The sequence below is a fragment of the Hypomesus nipponensis genome, chromosome 19 (assembly GCF_054491055.1).
Source record: "Hypomesus nipponensis isolate SF chromosome 19, ASM5449105v1, whole genome shotgun sequence".
NCBI lineage: Eukaryota > Metazoa > Chordata > Actinopteri > Osmeriformes > Osmeridae > Hypomesus > Hypomesus nipponensis.
Window position 1 is genome coordinate 5,069,765 of NC_140379.1, and position 12,326 is coordinate 5,082,090.

Sequence of the window (12,326 nt, forward strand, 5' to 3'; positions counted from 1 at the left end):
TGTCTTGGGGAATGACTTTTTCTGGCCGTTTGAGGCTCCTCGGGATGGACATGGCTGGCTGCCTCCAGGGAGACAGATGGAGGACGCTGGCGAGGCTGACACATGTTGAGAGGCTGTGATGAGTCAATGACTGAGGCAGGAGCCCAAGCACTTTGTCTGCCTGATGGTGGGGTAGGGATGGGTGCAGGGACCACGGCAGGGATGGAGGCCTGGGTATGACCCAAACCCCCAGTACAGCACAAACCCTCCTCTGGCTCCTCTCTCCGGCCTGAAACGTCTTAGAGGATGTGGCATCATCTGAGCCAGGGCTCGCAACTCACTTTTTTTCCCCTCACTGTCCCAGTACCGTCCCGAAGTGCAAAATGAACCGTCCCAAACTGATCTCGACCTGTCCCTATATGTAAATTATTGTGCATCCATACAGTCGTGGGGCTCAAATCAATTTTGGAATTTCAATGTGAATATTTACACAACAGTCCCCGGGAAGACGAGACACTGTTCATGCCGAGCCTTGATCTGAGCTGAACATCCCCCAACCAGACGATGCTGACTAGCTGAAGCCTCTAACCACCTTTAAAATGCCTACATGCTGACTGCTCAAGAACCCCCCCCCCTACCTGGAGAGGTGACTTCACACCCCAGTGTGCCCCCCAGCAACCCCCCGCCCGCCCCACACACAAACACACACTACCTACACCCACGCAAATACACACACACCAATCCCGGGACCACTGCACCATGGCAACAGCCCCCGGTAATGGAAACAAGGGCAGCAGTCGACTTCGGGGCCCGGCTGAATAATTTAGCCTTACGGGTGACAGACCATATGCATATTCATCCTTTTAACGGCGCGTTTTAGCTGCGCCTTTCCTCCATGTGCCGTTATCTCCACGCAGACCGTCAGGACACACCTACCACTTCAAACCCCGGGAATATCTGCATCAGGTAATGACTCCTCTTGAGGAATACAAAAAAAAAAAGAAATCATTAGGCAGCACCTGAAGGCCACGTTGGGTTTGCTGCAGGAATTTATTAAGGACGTAGGGAAGGAACATAAGCATTGGCTTCACACTGTATATCGGCTGACGGTTTTCTATATGATTAAAGCAAGATTGATATCCTTACAGGCTCATACAATAGGGTGCCGTTTTAAAATAGCCTACTGATTGTGATTTAGAAGAGTTTCAGGGAACGGATCCTGACACAAAATGCCAGTAATGAATACGTGCAAGGCCATGCATACATAAAGGATAGTAATACACTCATTTATATGCATAGCTTCATAGCTTTTGTGTGGACTGACAGCTTTTCCGATGATTTCCGAAGATTCACAGAATCTTGCCCCAATTACAAGAACAGTCTCATTGTCTGATTGACACGTAGATTAGACCTTTTTAACAGCAACACTTGCTCAACTATGAGGTCATCAACCAAGCAGCGTGGCACTTGCCACTCAGTTCTACAGTAATGAAAAATACATATAATTTACTTTCAACTTGTCTGAAGCAAGTTACTAAACAACAAGAACTCTCAAGAACATATACTGTGCAGAGGAAATGGTAGTCATATATGCAAAGCCGAACAGCTCTAAAACTACTGTTTACCACAGGTGGATGGCAATTTTCAGTTGTTTACCACATCATCAAGGTTTCCTTAAATATGTTGTAGTCTATTTGCTCGTAAACAGCTTTTTTTTACCCAAGGCAAATAGTCATTTTTGTCTTTTAAAGTCATTTCTGCCCCAACCAGGTCCATTCCAAAGCACCATTAGCGCCAGCAGAGTCAACAGTGGTCATGCCCATGTGGGAGAAGGGGGGGGAGAGAGAGAGGAGAGAGAGAGAGAGAGAGAGAGAGAGAGAGAGAGAGAGAGAGAGAGAGAGAGAGAGAGAGAGAGAGAGAAGAGAGAAAGAGAGAGAGAAAGAGAGAAAGAAGAGAGAGAGAGAGAAAGAGAGAGAGAGAGAGAAAGAAAAGAGAGAGAGACAGGACAAAGATGTAGCGGTAGCACAGATGACCCACATTTGTGTGACTCCCTGTGAATGCACAATGAGGCTGCTAGGCTTGTTAGCACTCTGCTGGGGAGCTATGGCTGATGTGAGCCACGCGCTGGGCTATCTCTGCTAACCCCTCCGCAATTCTATTACACTTGTTTATAGCTCCTGGCAAACGGCTCACCAAAGGTACTCTGGCTTCTGGGAAAAGGGCAGGGTTAAAGGGGGACGGCTACTTAGCATCTCACAAGGAAACTGAGAGGGCTTACAGAGACAGAGAGAAGAAAAGTCAAGATAAAAAAGAGAGAAGAGGAGGACAGGATATAAAGAGTGACAAAGACACAGCCCGGTCAATGCTAATACTAACATAATAAGACACAGCCCGGTCAATGCTAATGCTAACATTATAAGAAAGGGACAAATGTACAAATACAACAGAAAGACTTTGAGACAACCCCTGTCCCCATGCCACCTGCAACCTCAGACAGAACAATAAGTGGGCTGGTTGGTTTGTCCCAACCAGCCCACTAAGGTCACCTTTACGCCAGTGAGAAACATGGGCAAAAGTTTGGCTGTGGTTCCATTTTTAACTGGCCTGAAAAGAAGGGAAACAAGCCTGGAGTTGGAGCCCTTTTCCCCTTCAGCAGTGATCCATCGGTCTCTGTTTTACTCTGTGAGTGTATATCATGGTTGCTCATCTGCCTCAAACCAACAAACTCATGCACACACTCACACACTCACACACACTTAGACACACACACACACAAGCAGCCAAATACCAAAAGGTCAGTGAGAAAGAGGGTGGGGTGTGATTGTAGGAATGTCTCGGCCTTTGGGCTTGTGCTGTCCAGTGCGGGAGGTCTGGAATAAAGTGTAAACCAGCATAAACAGGTCATGAGTCCGGCCACGCATGGCTGGCAGGTGCACCTCTCTCTTCCAAGAGACCAGGAAAATAACAAATAAACCCAACTGAAGAGTTGCGAAACTTCTAGTGGCAACTTTGGAAGCAAAACTAATGGTGTGTGGACTAAACACAATTATACTTGGATCCAAGATGAACAAATCAATGGTGAGTCTTTGGTCTTTGCAAACAACTTGTGTGATACTGCTGGAATATAGAACAATATTTACCTCCTAGTCATTGTGGGCCTTGTAATAAATGACGCGTCTTCTGAACATTGGTTGTGCTGAACACACTTCACTTCTGGCAGGCTGTTTATACAAACTAGCTTATTGTTATTTTATTCATTACTTCAGGGAGTTGAGCATATGATTCTGCATGTGGAAGTGAGAAGACTCTCTTACCAAAAACTCCCATCATGTTGTTGGCATATGAATACAATTTTTGTATCATGTAACTATAAATATTTGAGTGAATATCCTCAATATCCACATGAAGCAACTTTTCTGAAGGCTTCCAACTCTTTAAATGTGGTCAGCTCACCATTTTCCTCATGGCCGAATAAGAGCCCCAAAAGCATCATGTCACAACTACACAACAGTGCCACACAGTGGAGAGGAGGGGGAATGCAGTGTGAAAAATCAATTAATAACACTGCAATTGCACCATACTGTTCTGGGATTTTTTTTTAAATACACGTTGTCTTCTTGTTAACATTCCTATGGTATTCATGGAAATACTACTAATAGGATTTATTGGAGCAAATCATTGAGGATGTGGGTCTTTGTGGAAGTACATCCTTGTCTACCATCTTCCTGTGTGTGAGAGGATTGTGGGGGAGGAGGAGGATAGAGTACCTGTATTGATCTTTGGTACTCACCTCTCTCAGGTTTATTAGAAAATATAAATCCTCCACGCTTCCCGAGCCAGGCAGAAGCCTATGGAGACACATACACACACGGCAAGAGGAGGGAATTCAGCCCAAAAATGACAATTCTTTTTATAAAAACAAGGATCCTCCTGATATTAAATTAGTAGAGAATTATATCTCAGTGTCAGGTAATCAGAGACAGTCAAATGCAAGTCTGAGTCTATCGCTTCAAGTAGATACTGTGAGAGACTTTCACTTAAGGAACACGGCTTAGTACTCTACACACCTAAGTGTGTGTGTTGTGTGCTTGTATGTGTGTGAGTGTGTTTATCCTACTAGAAAAATATTACGTTCTATAAAACTTCACCATAAACGGTTGGGCACAATAAATCCAAAGACGAAATATTAGGAGGAACCAATAATCTTTCTGGACTCCTTCCAATTTTCTAGTAAAAGCCACTAGTCAGGATGACCTGACCATTAAAGATAAATATTATTACAGGGGGAAATGCTGCAATTCCCCACAAATGAATGCATTTTTGACTGGGTACCATCTTTAACCCAAGCGAGCATGTAGTTAGATATTGGATCATTTTGCAGACTGATACTGTTTTATAAGTATAATGTATGAACAGCCTTGTAAATTACAAATAATCAAATCAAATTATGCATAAAATATGATAATGGGTAGTGTCTTTAGGAGTGATGGCAACAGTTAAAATAAACAGTTAACGCATCTAGTGAGATGCATGTTCAACAACACCTTTATTTTTAGAGAGATGGTTGTTGGAATAATCTTGTCTTGGATCAAAGTCAGGCCAATGCATGCACACACACACACTAACACACAAACACTTAACATACCTCACATATCTCAGGTATATAAGATATAATATACATTTAGAAATCCATACCACTTCTGGGGACCATAGGCCTAAATCTATCTTACTGATGTTTCTCTAAGGCAAACTCCATATTTTATTAATCAAAGAAAATACACAAAGGGATATATCTCCAGCAGAATTTCTCCAATTAGCCTGAGAGAGAGCCGGTTTGGGCTGGGAGATCCTGGCAGTTGAAACCACAGAGGTCCTCACACCATGCTCATCGACACGCACGGTCTACCCGATCTGAGTCCACACTGCTTCTCACTCAACAATTAAAGAATGCACACCGCCTCAGGCTATTTCATGCGTTTATGCACTAAAACCCACTGGAAACCTTCATCCTTTACCAGAAATACGTCATTATGAATTGCTAAAAAGTTATGCAGCACAGGATCTGCTTTTAAGCCTAAAATCATATTAGAATAATTGCCTCTGGAAGGGTTATGCTGCATGCTGTGTTAAAAACATCCTGAGGAGCAGGAAGAAACAAGGCAGGCTGGCCCTCCCTGCCTCACACTCCCAGATGAGGTCATCAACCCCAACCTGCCTCTATGGTAATGATGCAACAGAGAAGCTTTTTTGGACACCCCGTCCCTTGTGACGAGAAGGCCTGTGAGAGGGAAAGGGGGGCGGGGGGGGGGGGGGGGTCAGGGGAGGAAAACCTCACCCAGACGAAAGGGAGAGAGGTGAGGGTGAAAAAAAGAGAAAGAAAATAAGGAGAGGGAGAGAGAGAGAGTGAGAGAAAGAGGGGTCGGGAGCGTAAAGGACAGATAGAGAGCTATGGAGGGAGTGTGTGTTTCCAGGCACAGGGGACTGAGCTGGAGCTGTGTCTGTAGCGCTGTGCCTTTAAAGCGGCAGGCCCCTCCCTCCCCACAGCAGAGCGGAGAGGAGCAGAGCGGCAGAGTGTTGCTGGCAGGAGCCTGAGCCTCATGATAAACTCTGGCATCAGCCTCCCTTCATCCGGCAGTCAGCGAGGACACTCCAGGGCGCAGGGGCCGAGAGACAGGGACAGAAAGCGTGAAGAGAGAGCGTGCGTGAGAGAGAGAGAGAGAGAGAGAGAGAGAGAGAGAGAGAGAGAGAGAGAGAGAGAGAGAGGAAGGCGAGAGAGCAAGAGACTGGCAGGAGCCTCCTTGGTTGGACAGCGATCCAGCGCTCTTCTCCACAGCTCCGCGTGCAGTATCTCAGCTCTGCAGCCCAGGTTGGTGGCGCCTGCCCGGCAGGTCGGCTTTTTCCCTCCCAAAGCACAGGCACTGGAGCGACCGTCGCAGCCAGGGAGACAGCCTCAGCCTCCACGTTATCTTCATCCGGATCCCCTCCCCTCCTCATGCCTGGTCCTGTACTCCCACCTACCCTCCTCCTCCTCCTCCTGCTGCTTCTCTCTCTCTCTCTCTCCGCTGTCTCACTGTGCTATCAGGGCCATTCCTGCCGCCCACCTACCCTTCTGCCTCATCCTTTTCTTTCACCTCCACATCCCTCCATCCCCCACATTCCCTCCTTCTGCTCCTCCATGGCTAGTGAATGAAATCACCCTCTGACTGAAGCTGTCTCCTCTGACAAGACAGTAAGTGAAAGGGGGAAGGCGGTGAGAAAGAGAGAGACACAAAGAGAGAGCGAGAGAGAGAGAGAGCGAGAGGAGTGTGTGGCAGCGTGCATGTGTGAGTATGTGGCAGAGAAAGAGAGAGAGGGGAAGAGGGTGTCAGTGTGTGCGTATTGGTAGCGGGATTGAGTCTGCTGAAGAATTAGCAGGATATGTGTCCTTTGGATGAGCCTGATGTGCGTGCAGGCAGTGCTCAGCCCCGGGCACAGCAACACAATGTAAAGGAAAAGGTGAGTGTGTGTGTGTGTGTGTGTGTGTGTGTGAGGGAGAGAGATAGTGTGTGTGTGTTAACGAGGAGAGGTGGAGCAAGTCCTGCTGAGACTGGAAATGCATTTTCACAGCAGCTCAAAACCGTCAAGTTCCAGCACCGCAGTTAATTCCTGTCTCTCTCTTTCTCTCTCTCTCTTTCTTTCTCTCACCCATCCTCGCTCTATCGCTGTTGTGCTCTATTTGCAGTGCCACTGAGCCTAGAGAGAAGAGAGAGCGAGCGAGAGACGGAACGAAAAAAAATGGACTGCTCTCCACGCCGATCCTCCAGGTGTCATGTGTGATTGGCCGACTTGCCCTCTGGCAGTAGTGTCCTCCAGGATTCAGCGTGCGTCTCTCTCTACCCCAGCCTGAGCAGAAGCCTTCCCCTGGGATCTGCTCATGGGATTTATCTCTTCCTCCTGGATAGCGCAGGGGTGTCTGTTTTTTAAACTATCCAGAAAGGGAATCGTACACCGCACAGATAAGAAGTGCAATAATGAATCAATCAACACGAGCAGGAAGACTGGATTCCCTTAGCAACAACTGAGAGAGAGAGAGAGAGAGGAGAGTCGTGCCTGTTTCTGCCCCGTTTTTTTTTTTTTTTTTTTAGGGAGTGGGGAAACAGCCCTGCAGACTGGACCTACGATTAGGAGCGAGCATGAAGAAGGCCGCTGCATGGGCACCAAGGACACGCCAGTTGTCCTAGCGCCAAGGGAAGGTCTCGGCCTTCTGCCTCCTCTCTACTCCACCGACTCATCACCACCATGTTGATTTGTCATTCCTCCTCAGCAAATTCTTATCATGAGTCACATGCGGCTCGCTTAGAAATCAGTTGATTCGCCCTCCCCTGCCACCTGGAATAAGCCCTGCTGTGGAGGAGATTGGACGGCGTTCACACACGCTCTCTCCCAGGCAAACAAGCACACGCTCACAGACTCCCTCACTCCTCCCACCTTCCTCCTCACGGACAGAAATGAAGGACATGTTTCGGTCATCATCTGCATAGGGGGAAACGGATGTATGCTGAAGTCCTTTTGATGTGGGCTCCTTCAAAGATTAGTCTTTCTTCTTCCTTCTCATCAGAGAGAATAAATATAAAGTCTGTGGCACAAGACACTGGAGGATCTCTTGTTTTGAAACGGGATTTGTGTTCTCCTCCCTAAAAACAAAAGCCCCTCTGAGGGATGACATGTATAAGGCTAAGCTTGTACTTGCTGGCAACCGATAATGTAGAACAAGGCCGATTAAAAATTTAGATACTGCTGGAGTTGTATTTTTCTATCATGCTTGGATATCCTGCTCCGCGGCAGTGCTCCATATGAACCGTTGACTGTGAAGGTTGACACTCTTAGGAGCTTTTTTTTTTAACGTACAATACACACAAGGCACGATTCAAAGGTTAAAAGTCACTGTGCAGTACCGCGTGCGTCGCTTGTCAAGGGGAAGTGGAATTCAAAGAGAGGAGCCTGAATAGGAAGGCGGTCCAAATTCAACTCTTCAGAGACCGACCCAAACGTATCCACTGACACACACGATGAGTGGGCTCTCCAGCCTCAACACTGTTACATAAGAAGTTTTCACACCGATTTATCTCACGGTTTCTAGTTTTTTTTTCCTCTCCTGCCGCTCTGTGGATTTAACACGATATTTTTCCCTTCCATGTTTCGTTCCACCGCATTCTTGGTACGTTCGACCAGAGGGCATGGCTGTCGGAGGGTGAGCCGGGGAAGAGCCTGCGGGCCCAGGGAAGGTCTTTTGGCTGCCCGGGTGCTTTTAAAATGTTGAGGTCTCCCTGCCTGGCCGGGGCCCTTGTTCGGATAAGTAGCACTGAGGCTCCTTGCGGCCAGAGACATGGACCCCGACTCGGCTCCCCCAAGCCCTCAGCCCGCTGGCCGCTGGCCCCACGTCGCCCTGTGAAGGATGTCCCTCACCAGAGCTCAGGACCGGGACACCTCTGAGACGCCCAGCCCCAGAGAACGCATCCGCAGCCACATGAAGATGGTGATCAACCAGCTGGAAGGCATTCTCAAAGAGCTCAAGGATGTGGCCAAGGAACTCCGGGAGGTGAGGCCTGGGGGGGGGGGGGGGGTGGAAGTGCATGCGTTACTCTGCCGGCTGGGGTTGGGGCCTGGGGATGGGGGAGGAGGAGGAGAAAGTTAGGAAGGGAGGGCGGGGGGGGGGGGGGGAGATGGGGGTGTTGGGGGCGGCTGGTGGGAGGTGGTAAGCATGGGGGAGGAGGGAATGGGGGGGCGAGAGGGTGAGGTAGGTGGTGAAGATGAGAGTGGGCTGGGGAGGTGGTGTGCACAGGGGGGGGTATAGAGGGGTGGAGGTGTTGGTCATGGAGGCGGGATTTGGAGGGTCGGGGGAGGGGGGGGGAGGCATGGCGAAAGGTGAGAGTACTCCTTAACAGAGTCTGCTCTGGATGAAGGGTAAAACGTTGTTTTGCTGTGCGTGTGTGTGTGCGTGTGTGTGTGCGTGTGTGGGGGGGCTACTTTGATTTCCAATTTGAATTGAGATGAGATCCCTTTGGCTTTGATGCACGGGGCAGCAGAGAACACGAGATGCTTTCGGAATCTGCAATCAGCCCCGTTGTCCTGACTCCAATCAAAGGCAAGGGTATCACTGGGGGAACACGAGTGTCATTCAGCTGTATAGCGAGACACCTTCATCCGCTGGGGTGACTTCATAAAGAGACGTTCCACAGGCTGCTAAAGAGGCCAAGCCAATCTGGGCTGAAACCCAGAGGTGGGCTGAGGCAAGACAGAGGACTTGGCACTGCAATAGTTATGTAACCACTTCATTATCAGCTGGGTGCCTACTGTATTTTCACAACTGTCATGGTAACGCGGGGAAAAAGATTTGAGAGTGCGTACGTGTGTGTGCGTGCTTCAAAGGGAGGGGAGCAAAGCAAGATATTGCGTGCGTAAGAAACAGTGTGTTCCTCTATGTGCTGTACAGGGAATTTGGGGGGGGGGATGCAATGTGTCAAGGGTTTGTTTGTGAAAGTATGTCTGTGCATCTAAGTGTTTGTGTGAGTGCGTATGTGTGGGAGAATGTGTATTTAAGCGTATGTGTGTGTGTGTGTGTGTGTGTGAATACAAAGCCATCCTGACCATCACAGTCACAGATAGATCTCCCCCCTGCAGTGCCATCACTGTGAGCTCCTCCTGCAGAGCTCCTCACATACACAGAGGGAGAGAGAGAGAGACAGAGAGAGAGAGAGAGAGAGAGAGAGAGAGAGAGACAGAGAGAGAGAGAAAGAGAGAGAGAGAGAGCTCTAATTAAACCCTTCCTCCAGAGTATGTCCTTTCTCTCTCCCTCACTGAAGAGTGGAGATCTGACACCATCCCCCCACGTCTTATCTCCACCCCTCCAGTTATTAACTACGAGCTTACATCTGATCAGTTGTAGCCCAGGGAGGGAGGGAGGTGAGGGGGAGGGGCCGGGAGGCGGAAAGGGGGAGGGAGGAGGGGGGTGCACACATTTTGACCAGGACTCCCATGGGAGAGTGGCAGACCAGGGGGTGGTAGAGAGGGTCGTAACTCACTCCATCACCTCCGAGCCGTTCCAACCCTACCCCGCTCAGACTCCAGTCCCTGGCCCCCGCCCAGACTCCAGTCCCTGGCCCCCGCTCAGACTCCAGTCCCTGGCCCCGCTCAGACTCCAGTCTCCGGCCCCCGCTCAGACTCCAGTCCCTGGCCCCGCTCAGACTCCAGTCTCCGGCCCCCGCTCAGACTCCAGTCCCTGGCCCCCGCTCAGACTCCAGTCCCTGGCCCCCGCTCAGACTCCAGTCTCCGGCCCCCGCTCAGACTCCAGTCCCTGGCCCCGCCCAGACTCCAGTCCCTGGCCCCCGCTCAGACTCCAGTCCCTGGCCCCGCTCAGACTCCAGTCCCTGGCCCCCGCTCAGACTCCAGTCCCTGGCCCCCGCTCAGACTCCAGTCTCCGGCCCCCGCTCAGACTCCAGTCCCTGGCCCCGCTCAGACTCCAGTCCCTGGCCCCGCTCAGACTCCAGTCCCTGGCCCCCGCTCAGACTCCAGTCCCTGGCCCCCGCTCAGACTCCAGTCCCTGGCCCCGCTCAGACTCCAGTCTCCGGCCCCCGCTCAGACTCCAGTCTCCGGCCCCCGCTCAGACTCCAGTCCCTGGCCCCCGCTCAGACTCCAGTCCCTGGCCCCCGCTCAGACTCCAGTCTCCGGCCCCCGCTCAGACTCCAGTCCCTGGCCCCCGCTCAGACTCCAGTCTCCGGCCCCCGCTCAGACTCCAGTCCCTGGCCCCCGCTCAGACTCCAGTCCCTGGCCCCCGCTCAGACTCCAGTCTCCGGCCCCCGCTCAGACTCCAGTCTCCGGCCCCCGCTCAGCGCTCCCTCTTCCATGAAACGACACGGAGGGGGGGGGGTTACTAGGGGCACGTGCTCACAAGGAGCCCTACCTCCCAGTAGAGTCCGTGCACCAAACCCTACGGGTGCCATAGTGATTGATGATTATGGGATGCCAGCATGAGGAATAATGCTGGTTGGAGCTATTTATAAACAAAAACAGAAGCTCTATTCTGCCAGCCCATATAACCATTTATATCCCTATAGAGTAGAGTCTGTGTGCTGCAGCCAGAGCATATTCCTCACCCCAGAACAAAAAAAAACTGATTGCATTAGCCAGAGTAACACTAGTGTCAGTAGTACCACTATCAAGCAGTTAGCTTCTCTGGCCTACTGCAGACTGTATCAAAGCAGAATGCTGGGACTGCATTAGTGTTCAATGTACCATCAGATTCATGAGCACCTAATGTTCCATAAAATCTCTCATTCTTGGCCACGTTAAATGAATACATACAACCACTGTCGTATAAATGAATGATACGTCTGCAGTCGGATATATTGAAACGAATAAGTGAATAAGTATGTGCGGGCGGCGGCGCGTGGCGTGTCTGCGTGTGTGTGGAGGTTCTGCGGGGCTGGGCTGGCGTGGCGGCCGGTGATGGGGAGGCTGAGATAGAGGGGATGGGAGAGGATTATCCCCCAACGGTGACCAGGGAGCTCTCAGGGTTAAAGCTGGAGCTGTGGTTCACGAGTGAGTGACACCACGGCAGGCAGAGCTGCCCTGGACACGCCCAGCCCAGGGGTGAACATCGGGGGGGGGGGTTTATCTCCGACATGCTCCAGGGGCTGGGTGCAAGGAAGGCCACCATCAGCCAGTCTACAACTGCTGAGGATGGGGGCGGGGGCCCACTAGCTAGACCCCACAATGCTACACAGGCTAACACACACACACACAGGCTACACACACGCTAACACACACATAGACTCATTTGTGGTTCTGAAAGATGGCTCTGGCACTTGACAGTCGTGTGTAGTGTGTGCAGTGACAAGGAGCAACGCAGGTAGATAGATGCAACGGATACAGATGAATTTAGTTCTAGTGTGCTACAGTATATTGTATTCTGTTGGTTATTTACGTCAAACTAAATCAAAGCGTAAAGAAGCCATCACTACCAACAGTACATGAGGCAGCCGCATCATGGACTTCATAGATCATATTTACATGTAAAGGAGAAACGTATTATTGAGCGTACTGGTAGTCTTTCAAGATAGGAGCTTTCAAAACCACATTACCATTCAAATGTGTCATATTTATGAATCCCATTACTCATGTGACAGATAGACTGAAGGAGATGCAACAGGAAAGACTCGGGTGAAATACATTGATAAAGTACTCCAGGCTGGTTGTAAGGGGATGACTGCAGTGGCAGCTGTGGTAGTTGACTCATTTGGGTGTCACGTCATTCTTGGCCTCAGTATTTCTCTGACAGTATAAAATGGCAGCGAAAAACAGCCGAATCG

The 12,326-nt window shown here is 50.2% G+C and overlaps 1 protein-coding gene across 1 annotated transcript in view; it reads left to right on the forward strand.

The window, feature by feature from the left end:
• The first annotated feature begins 7,208 nt into the window (after nt 1–7,208).
• Nucleotides 7,209–12,326, forward strand: part of insyn1 (inhibitory synaptic factor 1) — a 36,493-nt gene continuing 31,375 nt past the window's right edge. Inside the window, 1 exon segment of the mRNA XM_084682322.1 lies at nt 7,209–8,557. Coding sequence (XP_084538448.1) covers nt 8,414–8,557 — 144 coding nt within the window. The 5' untranslated portion in view covers nt 7,209–8,413.